Raw genomic sequence first — 12,699 nt, forward strand, 5'->3', positions numbered from 1 at the left:
CAAACAAAAAAACAAAAAAATACTAAGTGTATAAACTAATCCAGAAAAGGAAGCATAAACAGAAATGTAAAAGCAGAAATAGCCACAGGCAGAACAAGGAAACAGAAATAATGGTAAGAGCATTATTTTTTTTACTGTCTTTTACTCTGTGCAAATCCACGAGAAAATGGGGACCAAACAGGTGGCTTTCTAGAAAACTCTCAATTACCAAAACGGCTCCCAGAAACACAGAAAAGTCCTCAGGCACACAACACTGAGGCAGATTAATAACAATAAGTTAGGAAAAGCACACAGCACACCTCATGTGCCCAGCAAGGCAATTCTCAGGTGAATACTTAAACCTTCAAGGAACAGATCATTCCACATGACTCAAGTTTTCCAGAGACAGAGAAAGCAAGCTTCTAACTTATATGAAGACAGAAAACAGCCGCCATATCCTTTTGAGACGTCACCTGTGCACACGCAAACCAGACACTAACATCACTTATAAACGCACAAGCCCGGGGAAATGCGACCCCTGGCGCTCCAGCCTATTGGCTCTGAGCTTAGGAGCAACACATCGCCAGTGCTTCTGTGGGAGAAACTACAACTGTGCACTGGGTCTGGCCCTCCCCTCCTTGGGCGCTGTCAAGGTTAATACTGAGTGTCAATTTGATTGGATTGAAGGATGCAAAGTATTGTTCCTGGGTGTGTCTGTGAGGGTGTTGCCAAAGGAGATTCACACTTGAGTCAGTGGGCTGGGAGAGGCAGACCCATCCTCAACCTGGGTGGGCACCATCTCATCAGCTGCCAGCACGGCCAGAACAAAGCAGGCAGAAGTTGGAAAGAGCGGACTTGCCGAGTCTTCCAGCCTCATCTTTCTCCCATGCTGGATGCTTCCCGCCCTGGAACGTCACACTCCGAGTTCTTCAACTGTTGGACTCTTGGACTTACCCCAGTGATTTGCCAGGAGCTCTCAGGCCTTTGGCCACAGGCTGAAGGCTGCACTGTCAGCTTCCCTACTCTTGAGGTTCTGGGACTTGGACTGGCTTCCTGGCTCCTCAGCTTGCAGATGGTCTATTGTGGGACCTCACCTTGTGATCAAGAGTCAATTCTCCTAATAAACTCCCCTTCACAGTTTCATCTATTCTATGAGTCCTGTCCCTCTAGAGAGCCCCGACTCATACGGGCACTGAGGGGTGGGGGAGAGCTCCAGTTCTCAGCTCCTTCACCTGCTTCTCTGTCACAGTTTTGGGATTCCTCACCACCTTGGTGGCACGGAAGCCGTTACAGATGGGCAATGGCCATTTTAAAGTGTTCTCAAGGCGGAGTGTCCTGCAGTCCGTGGCTGTGAACTGTTGAGTGGAGAGGAAGGCAAGAATGATTCTTCTCTGTGGTGCGGGAGTCAGATGATTTTAAACCATCCAAAGACAGAACAGCTATGTTAACAGCCACATAGGTTGCTAGATGATATTAAATCTGTAGTCAGCTAAAAAACCCAGTTCTTTTCATATTTACCACTGATCAACTTTAGTCACAGAAACACAGGTCTGGAATTGATACAGAAAACTCATTTCAGCTGGGCCCAGTGGCTCGTGCCTGTAATCCCAGCACTTTGGGAGGCAGAGGCAGAGGCAGGAGGACTGCTTGAAGCCAGGAGTTTGAGACCAGCCTGGGCAACATAGCAAGATCCCCTCTCTACAAAAACTTAGCTGGGCATGGTGGTGCATTCCTGTAGTCCCAGCTACCAGGGAGGCTGAGGTGGGAGGATCGCTTGAGCCCAGGAGGTCAAGGCTGCAGTGAGCTGCATTTGCGCCTCCGCACTCCAGTGTGGGTGACAGAGCCAGACCCTGTCTCAAAAACAAACAAACCTACCAGAAAAACCCTACCCAAAAGCCAACACAGAAAACTTGTTTAGTCTGAATTTTTATGTTATAAAACACTCTTGTATTTTAAAGCTTATCAGAAAAACTGTTCCATTCCAACTGGGCAAATCCCCTCAGGCTAACGTACATAAGCGAATAAAAGAAAGATGCGATCTATTTCAGAATACCCTAGCTTCTCTTCCATGTTTTTCTTGAGTTCTCCTTCACCAGCTCCTCTTCCCGCCCCGTCGTGAGCACAGCAGAGCCGGCCCCAGGGGTCCTCTCCTTTCCCCTGACCCCCCCTCACCTGCTCTCTCCGTAGAACCCGAGGGCCTGCTGGGAACCAGGCAGGCTGTCAATGCATAAATTAGGCTGCATCCGTGCAGAAGCCCCCTCTACCAGACAAGCCTGACCTTGGCTTCCTTCTCTGTCCTTGTAGAAACCAGTGTGCGCAGGAATCCTGCTAAGCCAGTTTAAGAAAAGTCCCCGCCCTCGGTGTCTCAGCAGCTGGAGATCCTACCACTCTGGCCGGCTGTCAGCAACGATCCTATCAAGTCTGCTTGGCCAGAAACCCCTTCTTGATGCTTCCTCTGGGTAATTTTCCATCCACGGGCCCTGACCCTGAACCCTGGTCCCTGGTTGTCAGTTCCCACCTGTCCTCCGTGAAGTCGGAGTCCAGTCTCTCCCCTGCTGCATGCTAGTGCCATGAATCGTTTTTAATTTAGCAGCTCTAAGAGTTCTTTATATATTCTGGATGTAAGTCTCTTATCAGATACAGGATTTGTAAATAATTTCTCCCATTCCGTAGGTTGTCTTTTTACTTTTTCTCTATGGTGGTGTCCTTTAAAGCACAACAGTTTTTAGTTCTGGTGAAACCTCATTTACCTACTTTTTCTTTTTTGCTTGCACTTCGGTGTCACATCAGGATGATGAGGCCTCACAGGGTGGCAGGGCCTGGGGGACGCTCTCCCCACTCTTTCGCTGACCGTAGCCAGCACACTCCACGGCTCAGGCTGGCAGTCAGAAGTCAGTCTCTTCTTTTTCTGTTTGAAGGTCTCTGTTGAGCTATGGCTGAAGCACAGGAACCTGCATGTCTTCAGACCGTACAACCTGAGGGATTCTGGTACATGGCTGTGTGCGTAAAACCACCCTCCTGGTTGAGACGGTCAAGGTGCCTGCACCCCTCCTGAAGCCTGGGGTCGTGCCCCTCTGTAAAACGTGCTCAAGTCTTCCCAACTTAACAGCGCCTCCCTGGCCCTTCCTTCCCTTCTTCCACCTCAGCATCTTCCCACCCTGCCCTGGGTTCCTGCCCTCTGGGAACTCGGTCAGAGGTGACCTTGGTTCTTGCTGAGGTCCTCTCAGCCATGGCGTTGAGTGGTCCTGCATGCCCTCCCCCTTCGTCCTGCCTGGGACGGCTGGTTTATCCCAGGCTTCCCCCTACTCCTGCAGTGGCTGAGGCTTTCTCCTGCCTGATCACCTTGGGCTCTGATCTTTGGTCCAGGACACCGAGGCCTGGGACTGGCCGCAGACACTGCAGAACCACCCTGTGCTCAGTTGCCCCAGTGCCAAGCACAGGCCCCTCGTCTGTGCTTGGCTGCTGGACTTGCACCTGCGCACCACAGCTACTTTCCCAGTCCCAGTGAGGACCCTCTCAGACCCAAGTCCCAGTGAGAATCCTCAGTCCCAAGTCCCAGTGAGAACCCTCTCAGTCCCAAGTCCCAGTGAGGACCCTCTCAGACCCAAGTCCCAGTGAGAACCCTCTCAGTCCCAAGTCCCAGTGAGGACCCTCTCAGACCCAAGTCCCAGTGAGAATCCTCAGTCCCAAGTCCCAGTGAGGACCCTCTCAGACCCAAGTCCCAGTGAGAACCCTCTCAGACCCAAGTCCCAGTGAGGACCCTCTCAGACCCAAGTCCCAGTGAGAACCCTCTCAGACCCAAGTCCCAGTGAGAACCCTCTCAGACCCAAGTCCCAGTGAGGACCCTCTCAGACCCAAGTCCCAGTGAGAACCCTCTCAGACCCAAGTCCCAGTGAGGACCCTCTCAGACCCAAGTCCCAGTGAGAACCCTCTCAGTCCCAAGTCCCAGTGAGGACCCTCTCAGACCCAAGTCCCAGTGAGAACCCTCTCAGTCCCAAGTCCCAGTGAGACTCCTCAGACCCAAGTCCCAGTGAGGACCCTCTCAGACCCAAGTCCCAGTGAGAATCCTCAGTCCCAAGTCCCAGTGAGAACCCTCTCAGTCCCAAGTCCCAGTGAGGACCCTCTCAGACCCAAGTCCCAGTGAGAACCCTCTCAGTCCCAAGTCCCAGTGAGACTCCTCAGACCCAAGTCCCAGTGAGAATCCTCTCAGACCCAAGTCCCAGTGAGAATCCTCTCAGACCCAAGTCCCAGTGAGAATCCTCAGACCCAAGTCCCAGTGAGAATCCTCTCAGACCCAAGTCCCAGTGAGGACCCTCTCAGACCCAAGTCCCAGTGACAATCCTCTCAGACCCAAGTCCCAGTGAGAATCCTCAGACCCAAGTCCCAGTGAGAATCCTCTCAGACCCAAGTCCCAGTGAGGACCCTCTCAGACCCAAGTCCCAGTGAGAATCCTCAGACCTAAGTCCCAGTGAGAACCCTCTCAGACCCAAGTCCCAGTGAGACTCCTCAGACCCAAGTCCCAGTGAGAATCCTCTCAGACCCAAGTCCCAGTGAGAATCCTCTCAGACCCAAGTCCCAGTGAGAATCCTCTCAGACCCAAGTCCCAGTGAGAATCCTCTCAGACCCAAGTCCCAGTGAGAATCCTCTCAGACCCAAGTCCCAGTGAGAATCCTCAGACCCAAGTCCCAGTGAGAACCCTCTCAGTCCCAAGTCCCAGTGAGAATCCTCTCAGACCCAAGTCCCAGTGACAATCCTCAGACCCAAGTCCCAGTGAGAATCCTCTCAGACCCAAGTCCCAGTGAGGACCCTCTCAGACCCAAGTCCCAGTGACAATCCTCTCAGACCCAAGTCCCAGTGAGAATCCTCAGACCCAAGTCCCAGTGAGAATCCTCTCAGACCCAAGTCCCAGTGAGGACCCTCTCAGACCCAAGTCCCAGTGAGAATCCTCAGACCTAAGTCCCAGTGAGAACCCTCTCAGACCCAAGTCCCAGTGAGACTCCTCAGACCCAAGTCCCAGTGAGAATCCTCTCAGACCCAAGTCCCAGTGAGAATCCTCAGACCTAAGTCCCAGTGAGAATCCTCTCAGACCCAAGTCCCAGTGAGAATCCTCAGACCTAAGTCCCAGTGAGAACCCTCTCAGACCCAAGTCCCAGTGAGAATCCTCTCAGACCCAAGTCCCAGTGAGAATCCTCTCAGACCCAAGTCCCAGTGAGAATCCTCAGACCCAAGTCCCAGTGAGGACCCTCTCAGTCCCAAGTCCCAGTGAGAACCCTCTCAGACCCAAGTCAAGAGATTCTGAGGAGGTGGAATCTAAGTTGGAGTGAAGTAATTTTAAGAAGTATGAATATAACGCTTCTTCTGTTTGAAGAACGATTGCTTCTGCCCTTCCTTAATTTAGATTATATGAGAAACTCCTCTGGAATACAAATGTCTTCAATCTCACTTACAACACAGATTTCCTTCAGAAGTGGAAATTCCCACTGGGCCCCACTCTCTCTCCTTCTAATCCCCAGCCCCCTTTCTGTGTGGAGGCCCTGGTGCTCTAAAGGAGGCTCTGTGTGATGAAGATGAAGGGACTGTGGAAATGATCAGAGCAGGCATGTGAGTTTTAAACACGACTGTCACCTGGCTAGCGGGTGTGCTGACAGTTGGCAGGGAATGTGGCTATGACAGTTCTGCCTGCGGGATGAGGCCGAGGTGGGAGATGGCTCCTCCCTTATATGCAGGCATTAAACCCCAAGTATAATTCTGTAATTTAAGCCAGGGTTTCCAGCTGGAATGTGAACAGCACACAAACTGAACAGGTGACCCTTTGCTCAGTGCCCAGAATTATGCTATGGATTTCTTGGAAAGAACAAGGATTGCTATTCAAAAGTAGAATACGTTTTGAAGCATTAAAATTGAAAGTCTGCTCCTTGGAGCCCTAACACAAAGTGAGGGCATCTGTGCCATCCTTGTATTCGCCAGTGTATCTTCTCGTATGACTGGGCAACTGTTGGTGTGGTAAGTGAGTGAGCTTCCTATTTTTAGCTCGCATATTTCAGAGGCACCTACATTCAATGCAAAATTTTAAACACAAAGAGGAGGTGCAGTGACAGTGTTCTCAGCCCAAGTGTGTGGAATCATCTAGAACCTTGCTGTCTGTCCACCCCTTTCACCTCTGTCCGGCTGGGTCGTCTCTGGAGTTAGCATGGTTCCTTTATAGCACGTTTTCCCGAAGGTGTCTGCATATTCTGTTTTAGTAAAATCATTTTTTTCTATTTCCACTCTTTAGAATTAAAATGGAAAATACTTCCTTTTTGATTAGTGTTTGCTTTTCAGTGCTCTTGTTTAAATTTTCCCAAGCTCAGAAAAGGAAGGTGGCTGTATGTATCTTTCTCAGACTCTGCTACACACTCACACACAAACAGAAGAGAAAGCTGAGGGTGGAGGTGTTCAGCCCACTCTTTTGCCAAGTATTAGATGACGTAAGCATTCAGAAACGTTTGAGGTTGCTCTGTGTTACTGATTTGGCGACGGCACTGGTGGAGGCAGGATTGGTCTGTTTTCCATGGGGAGATTCACACTGCAGTGCCCACTATCAGCTGAGAGGGTGATCAGGACACAGTGCAGAGAGTCCAGCAGGAACGGGGGGACAGCACGCAGTGCAGGCCATCATTTGCCAAGGCTGCGAACCATGCAAAGCAGCACTCTGGGACGCTGGCCTGGAAGAACAGTCTTTTGGCGTGGGTCCCTGGGGAGGGGTACGTCAGCTTCCTTGTGGAACAGGGCGTTCTTAGGAGCTGGAAATCTGCCTTCTCCACGGGGAAGCTCTGCCCGTGCTCCCTCCTCGCTAGGGCTGACCCGGAAAACCATAGTTCTCACAGTAGTGCCAGGGCATGAGCAGAATGGGCCCAGCTATGCGGGTCCCTCTGCCTTTGTGCTTTGCCAAGCGTTTCCCTACATGCCAGGGACATTTCCTAGCTTTCCCCCTGAGACTCAGCATCAATGCGATGCCCACCTCATCTCCCACCTTCAATGCTGATGAAACGCAAATCCGCCCTGGTCTGGAGATAGCATTCAAGATTGTAGAAATTGCCGAGCCTCCCTTGTATTTCCATGCACAAAAGAGTAGAAACTAATCTCAGGAAAACGAAATCAATCTTATTCCACGCATGTTTAGCTTTGTGTTACATGACTTCAGGTGTTACAACGTGATTTGTAAGGGATGCTCATGATTGCTGCAGGCACTGCCTTCCCCGATTCTGTCCATTTCCTGCCTGTCAGGGGTCCTTTCAAGGAGGAACCAGCAGGCCTACATCCCTACTCTTGCGGGAGGGGCAACCCTGCGGCCTGGGCCCCCAGAGAGATGCGCACGTAAGATGACATGGCCTGAGGAAGCAGCGGAAGCAGGAGGCCGTGTGGGGGACCTGGGTCTTCAGGGTGGGGACAAGACTCTGAGATGCCAGGCAGAGCTGGCAGTGCCGTTCTTGCTGGAGGGGCCTCTGTGACATGCTAGGGCATCCTGGCTTTGTGGCTCTAGAATGGCCTGTCTCTGGGCCCTCATGAAGATTCCCTGTACTATTGTCCGTGAATAAACTTTTTCTGCTTATACCAGCCACTGCGGATTCCACTGACTGCAACCAAAACCTCGTCCCGTACTTTCTAAGCACCTTCAGTATTATTTTACCATTTAAGGGACAGTTATGTATTTCTTATGAAATTTACCCCTCTGACAGCACAGCACACAGGTGCTGACAGGGTATGTGATACTTCTTTGCTTCTGTAGAGTGGCACCAACTCATTTCAGAATGGCTCACACACAGCCAGTTTAGAGACCGTATAATTAAGACACAGGTACTGATGAGGTGCTTCAGGGAGAAGAACACTGCAAGAGCTGGAAAACACACGTGCTTTCTTGAAAGTGACTTCTCTGAGGGCTGTTCCTCCAAGAATCTAACCATGGCTGAACACTCTGAGTTTAAAGTACGCATTGAGCGCTACGTCCCTTCGGAACAGAGCTCTTTACTGGCTTTTACGGTTCATTCCGTTTGAGTTCTTACTCCTTAAAACAGAGCGGAGTCAATTCTGTCTACATTTAGTTCAGGCGTTTCTGCTGGACTCGAGTCCCAGTTCAACCCCATCTTGTCCTGCACTACTGACCTCACATCGACCGCGATCTGACTCCATGCGGCATTGGGGGTGAGCCGCAATGTGCTGAGATGCAGCATTGGGGGTGAGCAGGGTGCACCAGCAGGAGCTCTGAGGCTGGCGCGTGGGGTATGAGTGTCCGGATACGTGTGTGGGGACACTGCTTTTGCCCCTTCCTATAGCCCATCCTGGAGGGCCTCGTGCCCACGTGTGCAATGGAGTCACTCTATGGGGTGGACGCCCCGCCGTGGGAGTGGGGCTTCCAAGGGCAATTCTGAGCACGCGTACTTTTGCTGTGACCTGGGAATGCCGCCCTTACACTTGGATCTGTGAGGAAACGGAACAAACACACCCCATCCTCAAGACATAGGAAAGACAGCAAGTTACGCTTACAGCGCTCCTGGCACGCCCCAGGCCGGACGTGGAGGATTTCACGTGGGTAAACTTAATCATTTACACACGACGATGATGACTGTTCACGGCAGGCGGTTGTGGTGGGGGGAATGACACCACGAAGGTGAGACAAACTGCTCAGAGCCACGCCAGCCTGAGCAGCTGAACCAGGGTCGGGTCTGTCTTGTTCCAAACCCCAGCTCCTGAGCCCTGTGCTTTTACCCCCCTAGACGCCCTGGGGAAGAGGGAAGGGAGAGCTTGCTGAGAGGGCTGGGGTGACTTTAGAGAAGTCCTTCCAGTGAGCCCTCAAGAACGAGCAGGGTTTGCACAGGCAGAAAGAGAAGGGAGTTCTGAGCAGCAGGAACAGCCCACGAGAGGTCAAAGCAGCAAGTGCGGTCCCGTCTGGGCAACAGCAAATCACCTGTCTGGTGGGACTAAGGACACGAGGTGAAGAACACTGGGCTGGAAAAAGTTAGCTAGGGCTCTGAATGTGAGCTTTAAGTGTAGGCTCACCTGACAGGCCACAGGTCCCCAGCAGGACCTCTGACCAGAGACGGCAGGGTGGAGTGTACTCCCGGAAGGCTAATGGCAGCTGCGCGCAGGAAGGGGGACGAGGGACATGCTGAGATCTCTGGCAGCTCAGCACCACGTGTACACACAGGGTCCCGCCTCTGCAACCCCCTGCTGAACCCAGTGGAGATGAGGAGGCACAAGCCCCAACACAGGAGAGGGCTGGAGAGGGCGGGTCCAGGTGATACAGGCAGTGCACCCAGGAGGGTTTCAGAACCGGGTGGGGGTCTGCTGTGGGCTCGGGCACCCACTGGGCTGATATGTGGTCATTCTTGCTGATCACAACGGTGCTCTCGGCCTCGACTCCCACAAATGGCTGTGTTCTTCAAGGGCAAACCCTGCCTGCTTCATCCTTCTTCCGAGATCCAGCATCTTCAGACAACACACTGGCCTGCTGAAGCCGGAACTTACTGGGCCGGGTTTTCTGTATGCACAGATGGCAGCGCAGTCGTCTGCTGCGCGAGGCTGTCTGGGAAGTTCTGTAGCAGCCACGGCACAGTGTCTTCAGAGATGTCCCAAATGGCTAGGTATTGCAATCTCCATTTCCTTTAGAAAAACAGAATTCAGAGACTCTGCTCTTCAGCAACAATAAAAATACCCGTGAGCGAGGCCTGATAAATAATTTGCAAGCGATGCAGAGCGAACGGCACTTGTGTGGGGTGTCGGTGAGTCCAGTCGGCCTGGGTGCTTCCGTCTTTTTCTCCATTCTCCTTTGGCAAAAGCTCTTGCCCACAGCACCGCTATCACCTCCCCGGGTCCTCAGAACAGCGAACACCAAGGGCTTCCCTTGCAGTCCGTTTAGCACACTCCGTGCGCCAGATGGGGCTTAAAATACGCTGTGGAAGCGGAGCCTCCCTCCTGAGACTCCAGCCTCATGCCAGAGCCCTCACTGTGGTCAAGCCAGTGGCTCCCACTGGAAGGAGAAGCACTTCCAGATGCAAAAGCAATTCAGCATCTACTTCTCAAATTGTGCGAAATACGACTCTGAAATAAAAGTTCCGAGATTGTCTCCAGGGTAGTGAGGAATCTGAGCGGGCCCAGGGTACTATTTTACTATGATAACCGGGGGGGATGTTACGCATGAGGCACCCTGGAGGTCCTGGCCACATGGAACTTTCTCACACAGGCGACGAGGGTTGCCGCGAGCATCCCAGCGCAGGCAGGAGCCGATGCCCATGGTGGCAGCTCATGCGTCACTCATCTGTGCCTGCCCCGGGTTATTCAGTGACAGTCATCTGCTGTGCCCCACCACAGGGGCCCATGGACAGGGCTGTCCTCAACACTATCTGGTGTCCCGTGTGGACTTCCACAAGCAGGCGGCGTGCGGGAGATGGTGTGTGCACGTGTGCCTACGTGTGTCAGTGCATGTGTGAACAACTGTGTGGGGAGGAGAGGACCAGCTGTTAGCTGAGAGTGCAGGCCCTGAGTTCACAGAGGCCCTGTTCAAATTCTAGCTCCCCCATTATCTATGTGGCCTCCTGTAGCTGGATCTCACTTAACCGGGAGACCTCAGTTTGCTGATCTGTAAAACAAGCCAGTCACACCGTGAGGTGAAATGCTCAACGCAGGGCCTGGCTCACAGTGAGTGGGTGCCTGTGGAAGGTCTGTGCTGCTTCTCCCCCCTCAGCCGTCCCTTGCTCGTGCCGCCTTTCCCTGGCCCAGGTTTGGGACGTGACCTAAGACTGAGGGTGAGAGGGGCGGAAGCTGCCCTGTGCTCAGCCTGCAAGGGTGGGATTGACAGGGATGTGGGTGGGACTCATCACTCCCCGTGACCTCCCTGTCACCAAATATTTCAGGAAAATGCATTCCAGCTTCAAGGACATTCTTAGCAAAGGGGGTCCTGCCGAGCTTTGTGCATTACTGAGACCACTGTTCAGTCTGGACTTTGTGTGTCCAGCAAACATGATTCAAGGGTTATTTCAGGCAAAGTATCAGTGAGTGACTATTACGGGCTAAGCTGAACTAAGATTCCTCACGGTTTAGTCAGTGCTTTTGTAACTGCAGCAGGACAGTGTCTAGAGTAACTCGTTTCAGTGCGGCTGCGATGACACTTTCTGTGGGTTCGCATTTGGCAACAGGCACAAAAGCCAGCAGGGCCTCCCACAGTCAAACCAGAACTCCTGGAAAGAACCCACCCTTTTCATGGTCACACACATTTGAATTGGAATATTTTCTGCAGTCTTTCTTATATTAAAATGATTAAAAGCAAACAGTCGCCCATCCAAGCAAAGAACTATCATAAGGCCTTTCTGATCGCGCACAGGTACCTGCAGGGAAATCCGGCCGATGCCGCTGAGCAGCTGGGGCTCTTGCTCTGGGTAATACTTGATAACCGAATGATACGCCTCCACGGCGAGCACGTAATCCTGCGGGAAGAAAAACCCAACGTACTTTAGAGCTGAGAACAGCACTGTGGGTTTCACACGTGTAGAAGAGCACAAGCGTATAAAGAGGTGTGGAGAGGACACGCTGACACAGGAGTTGGGGGGAAGCTGGAAACCAGCACGCAGTGCTCGGCTGCGAGGGGGCGGCTGCTCTCCCGACTGCAGTTGGGCCGGGATTCTGAGCCGTGTGCATCGCGCTGGCAGGGTCTTGCCTGTCACCGGGGGCTGTAGGGGTTTAGTTGGGCCTGAGGGTCTGTTTCCTGCTTCCATGTTCTAAACAGCAATTCATATTTCACTTGGACTGCAACTAACTCTCTTTCCTGACAAAGTTATTATGTGATTTGGCAAACGCTGTCTCATCTCCATCCTCTAAATACATAAGCCAAATATTTAAAGTGTCTCTTAAACGTTTTCTATGCTAGAAACTAAGGTCAAATCTTTACATGTAAAGAAAACCCACAAAACAAATTTGCCGAGGCTGAGTATGGCGATGGAGGTCGGCCTCGCAGAGCAGCGTGCGTGAATGTCGTGTGCTCCGTGCGGCACGCATGAGACCCTTCCGTTTCAGAGACAGCTGTGGGGGAACATTTAGGAGCGCTGTGCCAGCTGCCGTGCTCAGGGCATCTGGTTTATGCCAAAGGCCTTTGCTGGATTCCTCATCGCTCTGCCCTGTCTGTGGTGGTCTGGCCCGCGGCCCCTCCTCAAGGACAAGGCCTGGCAGCACAGTTTCACTGTCCATCTGCCCACTCACGCCAGCCCATCACAGGCACTTGGTGGATGCTGAGTGGACCCAGTCACCCTTTCCAGGTGTGAGCAAAGCGGTCTCAGTGCAGGAAGGTCTTGCCAAAGTCACGTGGGACACAGTGGTAGCTTGTCTCAAGTCCCCAACAAACCCGGGCTCCCTCCAGGATGACAGTGATCGCCACATTTATTGAGCGAGCTCTGTGCAGCAGGCCCTGCCCTAAATACTTCCCTGCTTTCTCGCACTTAGCTATCAGCACACGGTCAGCAATAACTATGGCCACCAATGGTGTTTTTCTTCTTACTTATTCATCGTGTAATCCCAGAAGGTACTTTTATTTCTTTATTCTTCTACATGTTCCATTTCCTCCAAACTGGGACTGGAGTTACTAGCTTGCTAATTGGGACGTTACAAAGAAAGACAGACAAGTACAATTCCAGTTTGGTAGGAAGGAAAAAACAAAAAAACCCAAAACGACTCTCTCCAGTCTAGTACCTTCGA

General features: G+C 52.2%; 1 protein-coding gene across 8 annotated transcripts in view; it reads right to left on the reverse strand.

Annotated features, from left to right (window-relative positions):
- Positions 1-12,699, reverse strand: part of TRAPPC12 (trafficking protein particle complex subunit 12) — a 108,308-nt gene that overhangs the window by 9,855 nt on the left and 85,754 nt on the right. For 7 of the 8 annotated variants that reach the window (XR_010116972.1, XR_010116973.1, XR_008652695.2 and 4 more), the window contains one exon: positions 11,340-11,438. Coding sequence is in view for 4 of the 8 variants with exons in the window: in XM_055254217.2 (XP_055110192.2) it covers positions 11,340-11,438 (99 nt within the window). In the remaining 4 variants the exon portion in view is untranslated. Of the gene's footprint in view, positions 1-933; positions 2,916-11,339; positions 11,439-12,699 lie in introns of all 8 variants that reach the window. The other variant, XR_010116974.1, reaches the window with a different exon arrangement.

This window comes from Symphalangus syndactylus, chromosome 18 (assembly GCF_028878055.3).
Source record: "Symphalangus syndactylus isolate Jambi chromosome 18, NHGRI_mSymSyn1-v2.1_pri, whole genome shotgun sequence".
Classification (NCBI taxonomy): domain Eukaryota; kingdom Metazoa; phylum Chordata; class Mammalia; order Primates; family Hylobatidae; genus Symphalangus; species Symphalangus syndactylus.